This window comes from Trifolium pratense, linkage group LG4, assembly GCF_020283565.1.
Source record: "Trifolium pratense cultivar HEN17-A07 linkage group LG4, ARS_RC_1.1, whole genome shotgun sequence".
Lineage (NCBI taxonomy): Eukaryota > Viridiplantae > Streptophyta > Magnoliopsida > Fabales > Fabaceae > Trifolium > Trifolium pratense.
Window position 1 is genome coordinate 41,534,931 of NC_060062.1, and position 19,207 is coordinate 41,554,137.

Consider the following 19,207-nt stretch of genomic DNA (forward strand, 5'->3'; position numbering starts at 1 on the left):
ATATAGTTAAGGGACTAAAATATTTTTTTTTTTAAAGGATCAATTTAAAATAAAAAATATCCACAAAGACCAACATATTAATTAAACTTTGATTTTAAGTAGTGTTACAAAGTATCCCCACAACTTAAATTTATTATGAGACTTATCAGTAGTTGAACGTTTGAGTGGGAGTTTTTTCAACAAAGTTGAACAACTTTTCAAATTGGCCACTCTAAGACTTAAATTAAACATTTGATTTTATAAATTGTATATAATATTCAATATAGAAAATAAAATATTCAAATGTTAAAGCAAAGATAAGTTTATTTTCAATAAACTTCAGGATTAACTTACACCCAAATAAGTAAATAGTTATATCTATGATAAGTATAGATATAATATTTCGTATCTCAACCCCAACAGTTATAATTTGACATACTGTATTTTATAAATTTTAAAAATTTTGTCAATTTTTTTTTTTAAAAAAAAAAACTACTTAATTTTTTGAGGCATTTTTTTTATGCATTTAAAAACTACTCATTGTTTTTATAAACTTTAAAAATTAAATTAAAAAAAATTGAGTGAGTAAATTTGAGGTTTACTCTTTGATTATTAAAATAAAAATAAAGAGCCACATGGTAGAGCAACGTTTAGCCAGCCACATGATATGATGCTTCTTCTCGTGCACAAGCCTCAACGGCTAGTTTCCATAATCAAGTGACCGTTTGAGCAATAATAACAATAACACCCACCCAATTATTCAAAATCTAAAAAACATCTCACACAAAATCCAAACATAATCTACGACAACATTTTCATATCCAAAACAATCTTAAACAACAACGTTTTCTTCATTCTTCATCAACAATGGTGTACTCTAACTACACTCCTACTTACTACTCAACTCTCCATGATTCAATCACCTCTTTCTGCAAAACCATTCTTCCTTTCAACTTCAAAAAACGATCTTTACCCTCTGCAGAACACAGATTATCAAAGCTACAATCTGATAACCTTAAATGGCAACAAGATTCTTTCCACCAAGTTTTGAACTTAATGGGTCTTCACAAAGAAGGAATTGTAGCTGAATCTGAAGTCAAAACTTTCAAAACTCACTTGCTTGAAACCCTTATTGCTTCTCCTCCAGAACAAGAAAATCATGTTATATTAAGAGACAAGCTTCTGTTTTTGCAGGTTAGTGCTGTTAATAAGCTTCAATTTGAACTTTTCTTTGAACTATTGGTGATGGAATGAGACTTTGGAGTGTGCTCCTCTCAAGGTCTCAGAGACCAAATATTTTTTTGGTGTCACTTTATGTATTAGGTTAGTCCATACGGATAAAAAAAACTGTCTTTAAATGGGCTCCTCGCGAGTGGACAATGATTGGTGTCTCTCAGATTAGTCCGTTCTTAGACTAATATTGAGTCTCAAAAAAAAAAGTTGAACCATTTTAACTTTTTGTTTTTTGCTTTTTTTAACTTATTAGGAATTACTTTATGCTAAGTGCATTTCTGAAGAAGAGTATCATTCTTCTAAAAGGCCATTGCTACAAAGATTGGCAGTACAAGGAGCTCAGATCGAGGCTAGAGATATAATTGCGGGGAAGTCGAAGGATTTAAAAGAGAATTCGGAAGAGGAGTGGTCTGTGATTGATTTGAAGGATGATAAGAGTATGATGAACAAGGACAATTTGAATTCCAAAGGAAAATTGAATCATGGATCCACTTTGAAGCAGATTAAAGGAGCAGCATCGGTTTTCGGTTTTGTTTCTTCAAACAAGCATGAAAAGAGTATATTTGATTCACCTTCTTTGAATTCAAAGGCAAAACAACAAGGTGAAGGTGTGTCAATTCTTATGGAGGAAAGTGGGCCTCCTGAACCGGGGAAGGAAAGCGGAGGCGGTGGTGGTTCGGAAAAGTCGAAAAGGAAACCATTTAGGACTTTGTTTCATAAGGAGCAGAGAGAGGGAAATGGTGGGTCTGAGGTGGAACAAAGAGGAGGGAAATCAGTGAAAAAGCAATGGGGGTTTGATGGATTTAAGAAATGGAAGAGAAATGAAAATGAATTGGACGATGAGACAGCTCCTTTGCCTCTCAATCAGAGATCTGACAGTGAGGCATTCTCAGCTTCTTCTCAGTCTTTTGCAAGGACAGTTGGAGATGGACCAGACACCAAGTTGATCAAGAAAAAGTTGCATTCTGACGGTTCCCCATCTGATTTTTTCATAGATAAGGTTATTTCTTATCCTTCTATTTGTTGCATTCACATCGTTAACACATTGATAATCGTTGGATCGGAATTGGATGGTCGAGATTTTATTCAAATCTGGACTGTCTCATCCCGATCAAACGACCACCGATGCGATAACGGTGTGAATGTAAGATTGTGACAGAATTCAAATTCATGTTTCAATCTATGAATCTTATTTCTCATGAGCTGGTTTTAGACATTTACGTTGAACAATTTTTTTTGTGAATTATAAATAGGTTTTGGGAAACAACATAAAGAAGGAGTTATCAAGAATCCAGACAGAACTGAGCAGCACAAATCCAAATCTTAAATTTTCGTTAGTATTTTCTCATTTATATAATTTTTCTTAATTATTTTTACATCGTACCTTCATTTGGAAAATTGATATTATTGATATTTAAAATTGCTTGTATATGTTGTGTTCAAACAGGAATGATCAGATGGAAGCAATTTCTACCAGAATTCCAGTAGATAAAGCTGATTTGAAGAACTACTTCCCCAAGTGAGTCAAGACTTAATCTACACATCTTCATATGTGGTTTCAACTTTGGATTACTTAACAATTGATTTGTGTACTCAACTTTTACGTTATTGTTTCTTACCTTGTGTGTTTACAGATCATGGTGTGACCGATATGGTGATGTTGTGCTAGATGTGGTGAAAAAGGAATTCAAAACCCATGTTGAAGAAATGGAAAACATGCGCAGCGTTGCGAGAGAAAAACATGGCGGCAACTCGAGGAGGTGGACAACATTTGATGATGATGAAAACATGCATCCAAATCTTTTTGTTCATCACGATAATTCTGTTCGGAGTAGTAACATCAATCCATTTTCTCATGGTTATGCTGAGAATATGTGAAACTAATTAAGCTGAGGTCTCAATCAGCTTCTTCTCCTTTAATATTGGCAAATGTTAGCTGTACCTATCTGTAAACTTCGTCGCGTGTTCAACTGCTTGAACTACGGCTTGAGACAACATCTGTAGGAATCTGATATTGTAAGACTTTAAGACGATAAAAAATATATTAACTACTGTCTAAGTTATCAATAATGCTACTTTTATGACATCAATTGTTTCCGTATCAAACATTTAGTGTTAAATCGTCATTTTTGCTTGCGAACTCAACTCACATATATTTTTGACATTCTGTTTTACTGGAACCAATGTCAAATGTTACGAACTCAAATCACCATAAAATTCTAATGCATAATGTGCATTATCTATTTCTTTCCTTCATCAAGATATTTTGTTGCTGAGGAGTATAAGAAGATATTTTAAAGGAGAAGATATTTTAATGCATAATATGCATTATCTATTCCCCCATTCTTATTTCTCACAATGCTGCTGAGGAGTATAAGAAACTCAAATATTTTGTTTCATTTCTTTCCTCGTTGTGGGAAGCAAGTACATTCCTTGAAGTACCATTCCATTTTTGTTAACCAAATATTAGTGGAGGGATAAATGTTAGTATCGTAGATCGAACTTTAAACCTCCTGCAGCGAACTTCGGTGTCCCAACCCGTATTACCAAACAACTCATTCTGACAACGTATTCGGTAAGATACAAGGGAAAAGGAATTGAGAAGCCTCACAAAATTCGGATATAAAATTTCACCTCCTTCATTAGCTATTTAGCACCTATTATTTTTGCCAAAGGGTCCAACGGATTTATCACTTATGCTTATTCAAGATACACTTTACATCAATTTAATCTCTCAAGCTTTCTCATATCAATTAGTCTTTCAAAGAATTTTAAAGTGAAATCAAAATGATCCATCAAGTTCTTTGTGATTATCAAAATGAAGCATTTTGATGACACTAGTTTCTGGAGGAATAAATTGATGTGAAGTGTACATATGTAAACTACGTAAATGGAAGTTTAACTAATATTTGAACTATTTACATTCTTATGTACAAACAATATCACCGAGACTGCACTTCTGAGTTGGCTGACGACTCTGTTAACCCACCACAAACATTGCCGCGACACAAAGGACACACACTGTAAAAGAGAGAAGCAGAAAAAATGGTTACTTATATATTGGAAACAGACAAATATGAAAAGAATGAGACAAAATATCTGGTTACCCGTGTATTTCCTTCAGCCACTTATCGACACACGACATGTGATATTCATGCTTGCAAGGAAGAACTCGTATTTGGTCCCCATCTTCATACTCCGCCAGACATATGTAACATCTACCAAAAATATTATTAACTTTTTATTATTATCGGAAGATAGAAGAATTTGAACTGCTAAATGGACAAACAAAATACACTATATGTTTAACTTTCATGTAAGCATTCAAGGGCAGAAAAAGTATCATAACATCAGTCATAGACTCGAGCATCAAAAGCTACAAACTAATCAGCCACAACCACACTAACATCCAGTAAGTCTCCAGTTTGGTTGCGTAACATTTTAATTAAGCGCTTATAGCATAAGTACTTATATGATAGTAAGTGTTTATGTACAAGTTCTTTCTAGGAAAATAAAGTTAAATTGTTTACATATAAGCTATCCTGGAGAACACATGAAAATAAGTTGAAAAGTTGTAGACATATCATAAGTTGTACAAGTTATTTCTAGGAAAATAAATTAAATTGCTTACATATAAGCTATCCGAGAGAGTATATGAAAATAAGTTGAAAATTTGTAGACATATCATAAGTTGTTTTCATAAAGCTATCCTAAACAGTTTAACAAATTCTTATCCTAGTTAGATAAACCTAAATAAGTCAATTCAAACATGACTTATATCATCTAATCTAGGGAAACTTGTCTACTTGGATGAAGATAATAATAATAATAATAATAATAATAATAATAATAATAATAATAATTGGTCTCAAGGGGCTTACTGTTCATCGCCATTGCCTCCGTCAGCTTCAACAACCTTTTTGTGAGACTTCAGAGGGAAAGAGTCTACAATTGATTCAGGTGCAGGAAGTGAGACCGTAGATAGGGAAACAGATCCAGGTTGCCGATGGATTTCATCTAAAACCTGCGGTAGACAAATATGGTGCTGAGCAAATTGGTTTTGGTCCACATATCAGACTTTTCATCATGGCAAGGTACATGATCATTTCAGGCCAAATAATTATTTGGGGATAACGAGGTACATTTCATGTAACCAGAAAATAATATATTCAAATCAGATATGAATAATGATCACCATGAAAACCATAGTTCTTCATGCACAAAACATCTGCAGCTAATATAAAAAGTAACAATAGCACATGCCTACCAATATCTCGTGATGTGAGCCAACACTATCTTATCAGTGGCATCATAGTTAGATTTAAATTATGCAAGAAAAACGCGGGGTAAGGGTGGAACACTGAATTGAATTAAATTTAGGAGCAAACAAAACATATGACATTTGAGAGAAGGTTAAAACCTCAAACAGAGCCTCAGCCAGCATAACTATTCTTGAAATACTTGATCGAGTGCTAGATTCTTCAGCCACTGGGAATGACTCGCACGAGCACATACCATCTGCATGGAGTCCTAATGGACATGAAGTGTTCAACCGACCAATCTCATCAAGGCCTCCACGAAGCCTTTCCCATATCTGTATAAAGTAAACAGCAAGTAACAAGAGAGGGATCACAAACCCATCTAAAAATGCAAGTATGTGACATAAGTAATTTGAAGCATTCTAACTATACTTCAATGTTCAAAATCACCTCAGATCTTGAGTTTCGCACTCTTTCATTCAATCTGTGAATACTTCCTCGATATCCAGACGCACCTCTAACCCCATCATTTGTTAAATCCTCATCAAAATCAACATGCCACCGATCTTGAGATCCTGAATCATCAGTGCCTCCGGTGGAGAAAACAATAGTTGGAGAATCACCAAGCCTTCTAGAACTACGTTGTGAAAAAGCATCCCAAAATAATCTTCTACCACTTCTTCTGGCATCATGATCATCAGCATCTGCATTGCTGCCAGATAAAATGTTGGAAGATATTGCCACCACATCAACCTGAAACAGACCATCATTTCCCTGCACTATTTCCCGATTGGACACAAGAATACCCAAACCTGATGGCATTGTCTCATGGCGGCGTTCATCTTCTGGAACTTGAGAAGTTGGTGGTGTATTAGAAGCTTGAGAAACAGGAATCGAAGAACTCCGGACATATGTGTCTGCATCCGTGTCATTCTCAACAGAAATTTCACCAGACCTGGGATTTCCATGCTCTTGAGAGATTGAGCTCCTTGGACGCTCCGTCTCGTGAGAGATTCGAGAGACACCACTAACAACTGGATCATCAACATTATTGATTCTATCCTTGTTAGCAGAAACATTTACAGAAACTGGGTCTGAAGACTGCTGTTCAACAAATGAAGTACTAGCTGTGTTGTTACTATCACTATATGATTCAGGATGACCATGACCAGCACTTACCCGATAAGGAGGGACTAGCTCCTTATGTTCAGACAAGCAATTCCTCTGAACACTCGTTGCAACATTTCCAGAAGAACCTTCAACAGTATCATTCCCGCAGAACTCGGTTCTCATACCAGTTGAGGTTGAAGTTTCAGCTTGAGGACAGCACCTAATTCTAGCTTCTTCTGTACATGATAATGATGATTCATCAGCAACTTTCTGAATTCCATCATCAAAATCTCTAGCCGAATTAACTTGAAGTTCTTCATATTGATGTTCTTCCATCTAAAAAAAATTAGTATAAAATGTCACTTCCTTAATCAGTTAGTCTCTGAATATCTATATAAAAGTCATCCTCAAATTATTGCATGCTTGAAGGCATAAATTTGAAAGTCGTACTTATACACAACGTTGTTAAATGGCAACTATAGCAGCGCTATAATAGTACAGCGGAATTTGAACAAATTATTATAGTTCTGAGATACACTATTTAGTACAAAATGTTGTCAGATAGATTGTATAGTGGAATTTGAACAAACAACTATTTTCCGTGATCTGCAATTGATAACATTTCTTGTACATTCTATTTACTTTGTGAGAATAGTCGACTAGTTAGTAACAAATATGAATTTTGAAATCCAATTATTAAACAACACTTAACATGCATAAACTAGTTGTAATCATCATTCCTCTTAAACTCAATACAAAGTAAAAGATTGCCCCTACTAGCAAGTGAATGAATAAAGAGTTGAAATGAACTTGTAACATGTAAAATTTCAATTTTTCAATATTTCTAACAAAAAATAATATCATTAGCATCCGCAAATAATTTCGTTGATTAAGCTCATATATGCCAAATAGTATTAATCAATTAACAAATAATTTGATTAGTTGAGCTCATTTATGTCAAATAATTTAATTAATTAAGCTCGTATTTGTCAAATTGCATCAATCAATTAGCAAATAAATAATCAAAATATAAAATCATCATAAAGATTAAAGACATAAACTATGATAATAATTAATCGTGTGAATAAAAGGGGGATCCGATGTATGAGCACAATTTATTTGAAAAATCCAATTTTTGAATTGAAAAAGTGAAGCTAAATAGAAAAGAAAAAAAAGGGTACCTGAGAAATGGAGCGAGAGGTGGAAGCGCCGCAGAGAAAGGAAGAGAATCTGAAGCGATGGTTGTGGGTGTTGTTGACTCTTGGAGTAGAAGAAGGGCGAGACCCGAGTCTACTAGAGCTGGAACCCATGTTGATGATGAAGATGAAAGAGGGAAAGGTGTAAAATGTGTGAGAGGTCAAAGAGATTATATATATATATATATATATATATATATATATATATATATATATATATATATATATATAGAGAGAGAGAGAGAGAGAGAGAGAGAGAGAGAGGAAGTGATATTGAAGATGTTGATGCCTATTGCTTAGTGCTTGCTTGATTGAGTGGTGATTACAAAGGAAAGCTCACCAACTTTGAGTTTTTCTTCAAATACTCAATCAATTTATCTAGAAATTGAGTAAAGTGCGAAATATCACTGAAATTTTAAAATTCGTCAAATACTTTCTGAAATTTGGAAATAGGTAAAAAAAAATTGAAATTATAAAAAGTCAATCAAATTATCCACAAACACTACCAGTCAGAGTCCACGTCAGGAGTAATTTGATTGACGTTTATAATTTCAGAAGATATTTGTCCATTTTCAAATTTCAGGAATATTTAACGAATTTTAAAATTTCAGGAATTTACTATTTTATCTATTTTCCAAATGTACAAAAAAGGTGTAATTAGATTTTTTTATGTGCATATATTTATTCCACAAGATACTGTACTGCCTATTTATAGAAGATATCATCAACAAATGTCAATTAAATTACCAACTACCTTTCTAAGAAACATTCTATAAATAAATACATTCATTGAAATATACTCTTCATTTTATTTTATTTTTTGGTTTTCACCCTTTGGTTCTTAGGGGAATGAAGCCCTAATAGTCCAGAGTTCGGGGCGAGTTCTGACATCAAGTGGTTTTAGTCCCCTCTCAAATGCAGTTGTGGGGGATCGAACCGCGGTCCTCCCTAACGAGTTCAGCGTCTATCATCTGTTTTAAAATATATAAGTTATTTTATAAGAAGAAATTGTCTCAAATTATAAATTGATTTAAAATATCAATAAAATATTTTTTTCCCTAATATGTTATTTTACTATTTAGTATTATTTTATCTTCTTTTCGATTATATTAATTTATCTATTTGATATTAACAATGAAAGGTAATGCCTTTAAAAAAACAATGAAGGGTAATTTTGCCAAGCAGTTGACAATTTCTTTTTCTCATACAAAATTAATTAATTTGTATAAATTACTAAAGTTGCTTGTAATATAAAATGGAAGAGTAATCAAACGATTTGATATAAAAATTGTAAGGGAAATAATAAAGAGTGTCCTAAATAGATTGAGCCAAGTTAGATGTTGAACTATATAGAGTTAGGCCCATTAGCTAGTTAGTATAGGCCCATTAGCTAGTTAGTATATAAGATAGATGTTGCACTTATTTGTAACTTGATACATTCATTTGTATCAATTCTATTAGTTTCATTGCATCTCTCTCAAACTTTTCTCTCCTTTTACTCTGATGATATCATGAATCTTAACATGGTATCAGAGCCGTGGATTCCTCCTTAGGCACACAATTCCGCTTCAATTTTCACGAGAAAATTCAACTCTCGAATTTTATTTTTCCTTCCATTCTCATTCTTTTCATTTTTCCAGTTTCGATCTTCTTCTCTTTCTCCTAGTCGCCGCCATTGATATTGGTGACGCTCTTCATCTCACCGGAGTTAGTTAGAATTCCGATCGCTTCCATTGTTCTTCTTCGATTTCTCTGATTCTTTCTCTACCTAGGAATTTTCGCGGTTCTCTGTTACTCTCAAAATTCAGAAGCTTCTCCGATTCATGATCCAATTTCTTGTTGGATTTCTTGATCGAATAGTCTATGAATCTTTCAATCTCTTGTTAAGTTTGTTCTTGTTCTCGCAATTGTGAATTGTGATTACGGTTATGATTTTTGTTCTCATCTTTTTCCCCAAATTCTAGGGTTTGAAATTTCATTTTTTTTCTTTTCTCGATCGCATTTTAGTTTACTGAATCTTTCATTTCCACTTCCGATCTGAATTTCGTATTGAGTTTCACTTTGTGATTTTTCATTCATCTACTGGTGATTCTTGATGGTGACAGAGTCACAAATTTGTGATGTTATATGTTACTTCTCAACGTTTCGGAGAATCATCGGTTTCGCTCTGTAATTCGGTGCTTCGTGATATGATCGATTCTTTACAAGTGGTTGAAGTGTACAATTTCTTGGCTCGTTGGTTCTTTCTCCAATTCAGTGCTTCCAAGGTGTTTGTGAAAAGTTTTTCATTGAAGACAGAGAATGATTGCTTTGGTATTTGATTCAAGTCAAAATTCATTGATTACTTTGGAGTATAGTTGATTCACTTCACGACTTCCGCAACGAGACTTGATAAAAATAAATCAATGCTCGACTCTTCATTGTAAAATTTGAAAATTTACATTTACAAGTTAAGTTGTTTTGTAATCTCATGGATAAAGAGTTGAATGTTGATTTTTTCAATAACTTTTAGCTGTATTTTTAAAGTACTCACTGTAGTTTATAATTATATGACAAAAATAAGTTTAGAAAAAATTGATTTAGTATATCGATGACATGTTACAATGTTAAACCTAACATTACCTGTTAAACATTTTATAATAAATTTTCAGATACAACTTAATAAATAAATTTTTAATAAATAATTTTTTTCATAGAGATATGAATATTATATAATAAAATTTTGGATAAAATATTCCTTTTCAGCATGAAAATACTTAGATTATGTTTTTTAGGTATTGTGTCCTCGTGGCTGTAAGCGTATAGCTCAGTTTGGCATGAGTTCGGATTTGGGATCTCATACTTATTCATTTCAAAAGGTGAATTTTTAACTATTAGACATTTGACAAAATAAATTCTCTAAATATTTTTTTTTTATAAATGAAGTAAGGGAAGATCGAACCTAGAACTTTCTGCATACTACCTAAACCCCTCGCTACTAGATCAAACCGGTGGTTTCTCTAAATATTGTTATCCGATTTTGGACTTAATTATATAAAATTCTCTAGGTAATGTCTTTGTGATTGATTTGACCAAAATCATACTACAACGAATTGATAGTATTGATGACATTGATCAACATTTTTTGTGGATATAGTTTGAGCTCTTTGAATCTATATAACTTTGGAGTTCAGGTATGCTCCATTGTCTTATCCTCCATTGCCTTTCCATTACCTTACTCAGATCGTGACACATGAATAAAAACTAATCAATGGTCCAGATTTAAAATGTAAGGAAAAAAAAAGAAAAAAAAAAGGAAAGAAAAGATTACAACTTTGATATGAAAATTATGTACATATTTTCCTTATCATTAGTACTCATCTGTAAACAACTCATCATCTTAATCTTGTATTATAACAGAACACAAAATTCTCAGTCACTATTCCTTATAACAACAAGTTTGTCGCAACAGGGTAGATGTTCTACCAATATATCAAAACAATAAGAATAAGAAGAGGACCGATAAGGTAGTCATGCTTTGATAAAACAAAATAAAAAATGAAGGGGATGATTCAACATAAACAAAAGGGGAAGATTACAACTTAAAAATATACTCTAAAATTAATTACGACCAAACAATCTTCAATTTCAACCAAAACAGTTTTCAGTTTCAGTGATAATCTTCAATTTCAATCAAACCATCTTTAACCGAAAATGAAAAGGGGGGAAGTGGCAGGGAGACACGGCGGCGGCGAGGCGGTGCAGCAGTGAGGAAGGAAGATGTCTTGTCGGCGATGGTGAGTGAGAGACACTATGATAGAGAGATGGAGATACGACGGAGAGATTGAGAGTTGACGGAGAAGACAAAAATTCTGAGGGTAGACACATAACTTGCTCAGATCGTGACACATGGATAAAAACTAATCAATGGTCCAGATTAGATTGGAATATCAATTCTTTTTCTTCTTTTTTTTAAATAAATCAATTCTTCTTCTTCCTTGTCACAAGAACTCGTCTACCCTCAGAATTTTTGTCTTCTCCGTCAACTCTCAATCTCTCCGTCGTATCTCCATCTCTCTATCATAGTGTCTCTCACTCACCATCGCCGACAAGACATCTTCCTTCTGTAATAATTTGTCGGTTTTACTTTATAAATTATTGTTAATAAAACCTCACTTTTAATGGTCCATAGGTTATGAAAGTTTTGGTTGCTAATTAGTCATAAGATTAAAGACAATTAATTGGGTGGTAATGGCTTGTTTATTCTTGATGGTAGAATCAAGCATACATAATATAGTCTTTGGTCCCTAAGCTTGCTCTCATTCCATTATTCAGAAATATATACACCATCTATATAGTTGAGAGTAAGAGCTTAGAAGACTCAAAGACTGTGCATTCACAACACTGTAACAATGGCTGGAGGTAATTGTTTAAGTTCCTATTATCCGCATTTGGTTTATTGATGTTGTTGTTCTTTTGTTGTCAGGAACATAAGATCAATTGAATTAATCTTACATTTGGTATCAGAGCCTTTCTGCCTCTGCCTTGCTCATTGTTCCAATTTTTCCACTTTCGGTAAAATTTGAAGATTTCATTTTAATTTAAGTTTAAAGCATTGTTATTGCAAAATATTATGAGAAATTTTCGTTTCATTGAGTTTCTAAGCTTTATGTTATTTGAGTCATTCGAAATAGTGCCCAGGATATCAAGAATTGTTTCCAAGTTTGAGATTTTAAGTTTTGGGTATTTTGTTTTAAACCCTTTTAGTCAAAATTAAAATTGCAATTGTGTTGGAAATAATTTGTAGGGTTTTTATGGGTTAATGATTGTTATTTTCCATGTTTAAATTGACATGAAACCATCGGGTTTCGATTCGGATTTGCGGGTTTTAAAACCGGGTCAAATTGACCCGCTCAAGGTTGAAGATGAACAGTGACCAAAAAAATAAAAAATAAAAATAATTGTTGTTTTGTTTGTAGCTGGGAATTGAACCCGTGCTCCCCTTATAATAGCTACATCTCTTTACCATTTGGCTACATGTTCATTCTGTTTATATTACTCCATTAATAATATATATGTTCGCTGCATGCAAATTTGGAGTAAAATGATACAGCAAAATACATTCAGGGACTCGAACACGGGTTCTTTGCAAAATAAGGTTAGTTTCCTGACCACTGGAACATGTAACAATATTTGGTAAATTGTTGTCTTATTTAAGTTTTATATTATGAATATTCCGTTTTCTGATTAATTAAGTAATTATGCTTTACTATTTTGGAATGAGTTTATGCATAAATAAATCAGATAGATAATATTCTATTTTAGTAATACAATTACATATGAGAATTTTATTATGTTTTAGTTATGCAATTGTATATGAGAATTTTATTATGTTTTAGCTGTACAATTGCATATGGGTTCAATTATATTTTAATTTTGCAATTGTATATGAAGATTTTATCATCATGATATACACAAATTTATTCTCTCATATAATTCAGTTGTTATGTCTAGTGACTTTTATAATTTTAATTGATTTTGGATTAGCCACAGCACCATTAATTAATTAAAATTATTTTCTAAGGTTTTCTTATGGTCACATAAGGAATTAGACATAACATTGTGATTAATCATATGTGGTATAGTGAATCTTATCCTACAGGAATTTTTGCTATATTTGTATGATTAATTAGGATAGAATGTCAAATTATTTTCATAACTTACCCGCAGGAATTATGAATTGGTACATAATTTGATAGTTTTATCATAAAGTATAATTTTGGATAGAAAAACAAATTATTTTATGCACGTAAAGTATGTTGTTGTGTATGTAATTTGAAAATTCTATCGTGAAGTTTAAATAAATCTTATCACATTAAAATTTAGCCCGCAGGTAATTTTATGTTACAAGATTTATTTTGAGGTATGTTTGCATTGGTAATACATACATTACAGATAATATATATGTCTCAAAAATTTTGACATGAGTCTTTGGAATTTTTTAGCTTATAAATCTATTGTTTATTCTGATATCAAACATAAAGTTTCTGAGCTCAAAGGTAATTCATTCTCTCTTGTTAGTTATTAATCTAATATGGCTAATGTTAATATAAACACCTGGTGGATTGATTCTGGATCAACAATCCATATAGCAAACTCCTTGCAAGGTATGCAAGACTTAAGGAAGCTAGTAGGAAGTGAGTGAACTGTCCTATCAGGAAGCAGGATGGGCTCACATGTGGAGGCTATTGGAACTTGCATTTAATTCTGAATAATGGTTTTGTTTTGAAATTAGAAAGGACCTTTTATGTACCAAGTTTCTCACGAAACTTGATTTCAGTTTCTAGACTTGTACCTTTTGGATATTCCTTTCATGTTAAAGACACGTCATTTGAATTATTTTATAATTCGGAACGTGTGGGGAATGGTATATTGTCTGATGGTCTTTATGGTATTAATTTACAAAATGAATCCATTTATAGTTCAATGCATGTTCAAATTGGCATTAAGCGGTGTAATATTAACTATAATTCTTCTATGTTATGGCATCGGAGATTAGAACATATCTCTATAGAGAGAATTAAAAGGCTAGTAAAATATGGGGTACTTAATACTCTAGATTTTGCTGACTTTGAAACTTGTGTTGACTGCATTAAGGGAAGGAGAATGTTAACTTGTGCCCTTAAGGCACATGTTAAGGAAGCAAAAATAGAAATTATTAAATGCTAATTTGTGCATTTTGACTTTTGAAGCATTAAATTTCTTGTATCATTAAATGTTGAATTTCTATTTTGGTATATCTTAACATGTGCCCTTAGGGCACATGTTAACAAGACCCTTAAGGGAAAGCAGACCAATGTTTCCAAGAAGGGTGCTAATAGAAGTTCAAGCATATTAGAAATAATTCATACATATGTTGTCCAGGTATGGATGCACATGGTCAGAAATATTTTATCACCTTCATAGATGATTACTCACGATATATGAATATTTATTTGCTTCATAATAAAAATGAAGCATTGGATGCCTTCAAAGCCTTTAAGGTAGAAGTTGAGAACCAATGTGGAAAGCAAATAAAAATTGTGAGATCTGATCGGGGTGGTGAATACTATGGTAGATACACTGAAAATGGACAAGCACCTGGTCCATATGCTAAGTTTCTTCAAGAACATGGGATTGTTGCCCAATATACCATGCCCGGTTCTCCGAACCAAAATGATGTTGCAGAAAGAAGAAACCGAATTTTATTGGACATGGTGCAGAGTATGGTTAGAAACTCTAATCTTCCTAAATCCTTGTGGAATGAAGCACTAAAGACAGGGATGTTCGTCTAAGGTTAGGATTTATAACCCACAAGAGAAGAAACTGGACCCGAGGACCATTAGTGGGTATTTCATTGGATATGCCGAAAGGTCTAAAGGTTATAGATTTTATTGTCCATCTCACACAACTAGGATTGTGGAGTCAAGAAATGCAAAGTTTCTTGAAGATCACTTGATTAGTGGGAGTGATTAAATCAGGAACATAGTTTCTGTGCATGATCATATAGAGTCCCAACCTTCAGTTTCGAGTGATAGATTGATTGTTGTTCACAATATCCCTCAAGTTCAAATGGATGTTGATCAACCACCAATCATTGAGATTCCACAAAATGTTGATATTCCAATAGATCAAATTGATCATCAAATTCATGAAAATGATGAGCAATTAGTTGAACAACATAATCCATAAGAAAATGTTGATCCAACATTAAGAAGGTCTACTAGGACAAGAAAATCAGCTATTTCTAGTGATTACATTGTGTATCTACAAGAATCTAACTATAACATTGGAGTTGAGAATGATCCTAAAAACTTTTCATAAGCCATGAGTTGCAAAGAGTCAAATTTGTGGTATGATGCCATGAAAGATGAGATGAATTCCATGAAAAACAACGGTGTTTGAGATCTTGTAGAGCTACCTAATGGGATGAAGGCCATTGGTTGGAAATGGGTATTTAAAACCAAAAGGGATTCATTAGGTAACATTAAGAGATACAAGGCTAGACTCGTTGCTAAGGGATTTACTCAAAAGGAGAGAATAAATTACATAGAGACTTTTTCTCCTGTATCTAAGAAGGATTTTCTCCGTGTCATCCTGGCATTGGTTGCATATTTTGACCTTGAGTTGCACCAAATGGATGTGAAAACAGTCTTTCTTAGTAGTGGAGGAGGAGGTTTATATAAAACAACCTGAAGGTTTCTTCTCTAATGATGGTGAACACTTGGTTTGCAAGCTTAAGAAATCCATATATGGTTTGAAACAAGCATCCCATCAATGGTATCTTAAATTTCATGGGATAATTTCTTCATTTGGATTTGTTGAAAATCACATGGATCAATGTATATACCAGAAGGTTAGTGGGAGTAAAATTTGTTTTCTTATTTTATATGTGGATGACATTTTACTTGCTACCAATGTTAAAGTTTCTACATGAGGTGAAATAATTCCTCTCTAAAAATTTTGATATGAAGGATATGGGTGATGGATCTTGATGTCAATGAAATGGGTGATGCATCTTATGTCATTGACATCAAGATCCGTAGAGATAGATCTCGAGGAGTTAATAGGTCTATCACAAGAAACCTATATATCAATAAAGTTTTAGAGAGATTTTGGATGAAAGATTGTTCATAGAGTATGGCTCCCATTGTGAAGGGTGATAAGTTTAATTTGAGCCAATTCCCTAAGAATAATTTGAGAGGGAACAAATGCTTAATATTCCATATGCTTCCACTGATGGAAGCCTAATGTATGATCAGGTTCGCACACGGCCTGACATTGCATTTGCAATCGGAATGTGAAACAGATATTAGAGTAATCCATATATGCGAACCAAAGACTACATGTTTATGTATATGTATATGCGAACTGAAATTTTAGAGGTCAAAGGTTACTCTAATTTAGAGATTGCGGATTGCGTTGACTTAAGAAAATAAGCATCCAGTTACATTTTCATGTTAGCCAGTGAAGTTTGTTTCTTGAAAAGCGCAAAGCAGACCTTGACCGTAACTTCCACAATGGAAGCTAAGTTCGTATTTTGTTAGTTTGTATTTTGTTTGAGACTACATCACATGGTGTATGAATGAAGAGTTTCATTTTGGGTTTAAAATTGTAAACTCAATTTTTAGACCACTAAAGATACACTGTGACAATTCAGCTGCGATTTTATGGCTAAGAATAACAAAAGTAGAAGTCGAATTAAGTATATCGACATTAAGTATTTAGCCGTAAGAGAGCGCATTAAGGATCAAATAATTATTATTGATCATATTAGTACTGAATTGATGATTGCCGATCCTTTGACTAAAGGCATGCCACCGTCAAAATTTAAGGACCGTGTAGAAAAATAGGACTTGGTTCCTATATTTGGTTTTCGTTGTAAGAACGATTTTTGGTTTATGAAACTCTATATGATATTTTCTCATGTTATAAGTTCTAAGGTGTACGTACAAAATTTGATTTTGAGAAATATCGTTGAAGTTTGGAACTTGAATAAACATAAATGTTATGAGTTTATTCATTAAGTTATATTTAAGTTTGGTTCCACCTTATGATTGTATACATTCAGTTTATTAATAAAACTTTTATATATTATGTTATTTTCTCATATTCATGCGCACTTTAGTTTTGAGAAAATATATTTCATTTTGGACCAAGAATAAACATATGGTTTATTCATTAAGTTTTATTGTTACCACATTAAGTATATACTTGAGCAATTAAATATGTTGTAATACATAGATGATAATACTCGCTTTTAGAGGAACTATCACTATGATTCGCATGTTTGTTTCTTAAGGAAGGTACTTGTTGACTTATTTAGGCCAATTATTAGATCCTATGGACCAAGTGGGAGAATGTAATAATTTGTCGGTTTTACTTTATAAATTATTGTTAATAAAACCTCACTTTTAATGGTCCATAGGTTATGAAAGTTTTGGTTGCTAATTAGTCATAAGATTAAAGACAATTAATTGGGTGGTAATGGCTTGTTTATTCTTGATGGTAGAATCAAGCATACATAATATAGTCTTTGGTCCCTAAGCTTGCTCTCATTCCATTATTCAGAAATATATACACCATCTATATAGTTGAGAGTAAGAGCTTAGAAGACTCAAAGACTGTGCATTCACAACACTGTAACAATGGCTGGAGGTAATTGTTTAAGTTCCTATTTTCCGCATTTGGTTTATTGATCTTGTTGTTCTTTTGTTGTCAGGAACATAAGATCAATTGAATTAATCTTACACCTTCCTCACTGCTGCACCGCCTCGCCGCCGCCGTGTCTCCCTGCCACTTCCCCCCTTTTCATTTTCGGTTAAAGATGGTTTGATTGAAATTGAAGATTATCACTGAAACTGAAAACTGTTTTGGTTGAAATTGAAGATTGTTTGGTCGTAATTAATTTTAGAGTATATTTTTAAGTTGTAATCTTCCCCTTTTGTTTATGTTGAATCATCCCCTTCATTTTTTATTTTGTTTTATCAAAGCATGACTACTTTATCGGTCCTCTTCTTATTCTTATTGTTTTGATATATTGGTAGAACATCTACCCTGTTGCGACAAACTTGTTGTTATAAGGAATAGTGACTGAGAATTTTGTGTTCTGTTATAATACAAGATTAAGATGATGAGTTGTTTACAGATGAGTACTAATGATAAGGAAAATATGTACATAATTTTCATATCAAAGTTGTAATCTTTTCTTTCCTTTTTTTTTTTTCTTTTTTTTTCCTTACATTTTAAATCTGGACCATTGATTAGTTTTTATTCATGTGTCACGATCTGAGTAAGGTAATGGAAAGGCAATGGAGGATAAGACAATGGAGCATACCTGAACTCACTAGGAGTGGTTATGGTCAATTAGAGACTCAAGACAATTTTATTAAAAAACTCCGTTGCAATTTATGAATTTATATGGTCATCTCTTGATGAGTTTTGAAGTCTTAAAACATTGGTTTGACAAGGTTTGGTTTAGTGATGAGAAAATTGAGTAGTACATTATAGATCTTGAGTTCGATCACCAGCTCATCGGAAAAGAAAAAAAAAACATTGGTTTGACATTCACTAGAAGCAAACTTTTCATATATAGGGAAAAAAATTGATTTTTTTTGAAAAAAATCTAAAGATTTATTTTTAGAGATTTTGAAGAAAATTTAAAGCTATTTTCCGTTTGTTTACAATCACAAAAATATTTTTTTCTGAAAATAGTTTTCAAATAAATGATTTTTTAAAAAATAGCTTTTCATTTTGAAGAAAAAATATTTTCTTTTACTAAAATAATTTTTAAAAAAAGCTAAAACAAACACAAGTAAAATAAAAAAATAATTTTTTTTGAAAAAAATCTGAACCAAACGGTCCCATAATTAATAGCCTAATAAAAAAAGGATATCACATAGTTCACTGTTT

At 32.7% G+C, this 19,207-nt stretch overlaps 2 protein-coding genes across 2 annotated transcripts; one reads left to right on the forward strand and one right to left on the reverse strand.

The window, feature by feature from the left end:
* The first annotated feature begins 710 nt into the window (after positions 1–710).
* On the forward strand, positions 711–3,275 carry LOC123921660. The gene is made up of 5 exons (XM_045974297.1): positions 711–1,173; positions 1,466–2,212; positions 2,466–2,545; positions 2,660–2,731; positions 2,847–3,275. The coding sequence occupies exons 1-5, from the start codon at positions 847–849 to the stop codon at positions 3,088–3,090; spliced, it is 1,470 nt and encodes a 489-aa protein (XP_045830253.1). The 5' UTR covers positions 711–846; the 3' UTR covers positions 3,091–3,275.
* A 552-nt stretch (positions 3,276–3,827) lies between these two features.
* LOC123921659 lies at positions 3,828–7,960 on the reverse strand. Its single transcript, XM_045974296.1, has 6 exons — positions 7,763–7,960; positions 5,922–6,917; positions 5,633–5,806; positions 5,094–5,236; positions 4,320–4,430; positions 3,828–4,233 (listed from the first exon to the last, which is right to left on the reverse strand). Exons 1-6 carry the CDS (start codon positions 7,889–7,891, stop codon positions 4,155–4,157), a joined length of 1,632 nt encoding a protein of 543 aa, XP_045830252.1. The 5' UTR covers positions 7,892–7,960; the 3' UTR covers positions 3,828–4,154.
* Positions 7,961–19,207: the final 11,247 nt, after the last annotated feature.